Genomic DNA, 1,194 nt, shown 5'->3' with positions numbered 1-1,194 from the left:
ATCAAGTCAGCGACAGAGCTGAAATCATCCCAGAGGGCGGGCTAGTGCAAGAGAGGTGACTCTGAAAGCACGCGTTCTCGTCGTCGTCCACCCTTGCTGGCCAGGAGCGGGGACCCGGGCTCTCGCTCACACTGCAGTCAGGGACAGAGGCCAAGCCACTGAGGGCTCCGCAGTCTCCTGGGCTGTGGGGACAGCAAGGGTCTCACGGCACTGGACTTCTGGGAGTATTAGAAGCACATATGCGGGCATTTTCTCCCAGTACCACTACTTATTACCAAGAATAATCAGTCAGCTGCAGACAAAGATGACTAAGGCCCAGCCCCTGCTTCTAACGGCTCAGAACGTGCATGTGGAGAATGGGCAGACAGCCCCGCAGCGCCTTCTGCGTTACAGCACGGGTCTGTGGTGCACGTAGGGCTGACTCCTCTTCACTGCTGTTTAATGTCTCATCCTACCAAACCACAGCTCACTCTTACTTGCCCAGAGAGGCAGTAGTTACCCCTTTGCACCATGAGCCTCCTACCTGTGGGGTGCTTGGGACGTGCAGGCACTTCCGGGGAACAGCTGGTGCGTGCTGCTCACCAGCGTGGCTAATGGCTGCCAGAGGGGCACATCGCGACGGAACGTGGTCTGGTGGCTGTGCAGTGAGCACACTGGAAATGGTGTCATTGCCTCCTGATGCCGGGACGTGACGTGACGGGGTTGCTGCCACGGCTGTCTGTGCTCCTTTGGTGGGGGTGATGGTGGTTCAGAATTCACCTGTCAGGCGGAGAACAGGGAGGGTCAGCCCCACAGGCCAGGGGATGTCCAGGAGCATGGACATGACCGCGCTGCCAGTTTAGGGGGCAGGACGGGAGGGCGCGGGGACTGCCTCAGGTGTGAGCACAGCGCCCTGTGCTGGAGTGGCTGCCCTGACCTCTCTGTCTCCCGAGCCGCCCTCCCCTCCTCCTGATCCGGAGCATCCCGGCTCTGGGCCGCACACCTGCTGGTGTGCAAGCACACACTGTGCGGCACCAGTGTGAGGGCTGAACAGACACAAGCACTCACACCACCCCAAGCCGGAGGAAGAGACTGTCTCGAAACACTTCCCACTGATTTTAGCTAGGTCCTTGTGAATCCTGTGGGGCCTGGTTGCTTTTGGCATGATTGATATCCCTGCCTTCCCAGCATGCATCTGTGCCTCCTCTGTCCTCC

General features: G+C 59.6%; 1 protein-coding gene across 1 annotated transcript in view; it reads right to left on the bottom strand.

The window, feature by feature from the left end:
* Window positions 1-1,194, bottom strand: part of LOC106148514 — an 11,271-nt gene continuing 10,077 nt past the window's right edge. The window contains exons 8-9 of the mRNA XM_013514368.1: window positions 524-759; window positions 1-182 (exon numbers count right to left, since the gene is read on the bottom strand). Coding sequence (XP_013369822.1) covers window positions 2-182; window positions 524-759 — 417 coding nt within the window. The 3' untranslated portion in view covers window position 1. The remainder of the gene's footprint in view (window positions 183-523; window positions 760-1,194) is intronic.

This window comes from Chinchilla lanigera, unplaced genomic scaffold (assembly GCF_000276665.1).
Source record: "Chinchilla lanigera isolate Chin_1 unplaced genomic scaffold, ChiLan1.0 scaffold00022, whole genome shotgun sequence".
Lineage (NCBI taxonomy): Eukaryota > Metazoa > Chordata > Mammalia > Rodentia > Chinchillidae > Chinchilla > Chinchilla lanigera.
The sequence above is the reverse complement of the archived record's forward strand: the minus strand, read 5'-3'. Positions and strand labels throughout refer to the sequence as shown.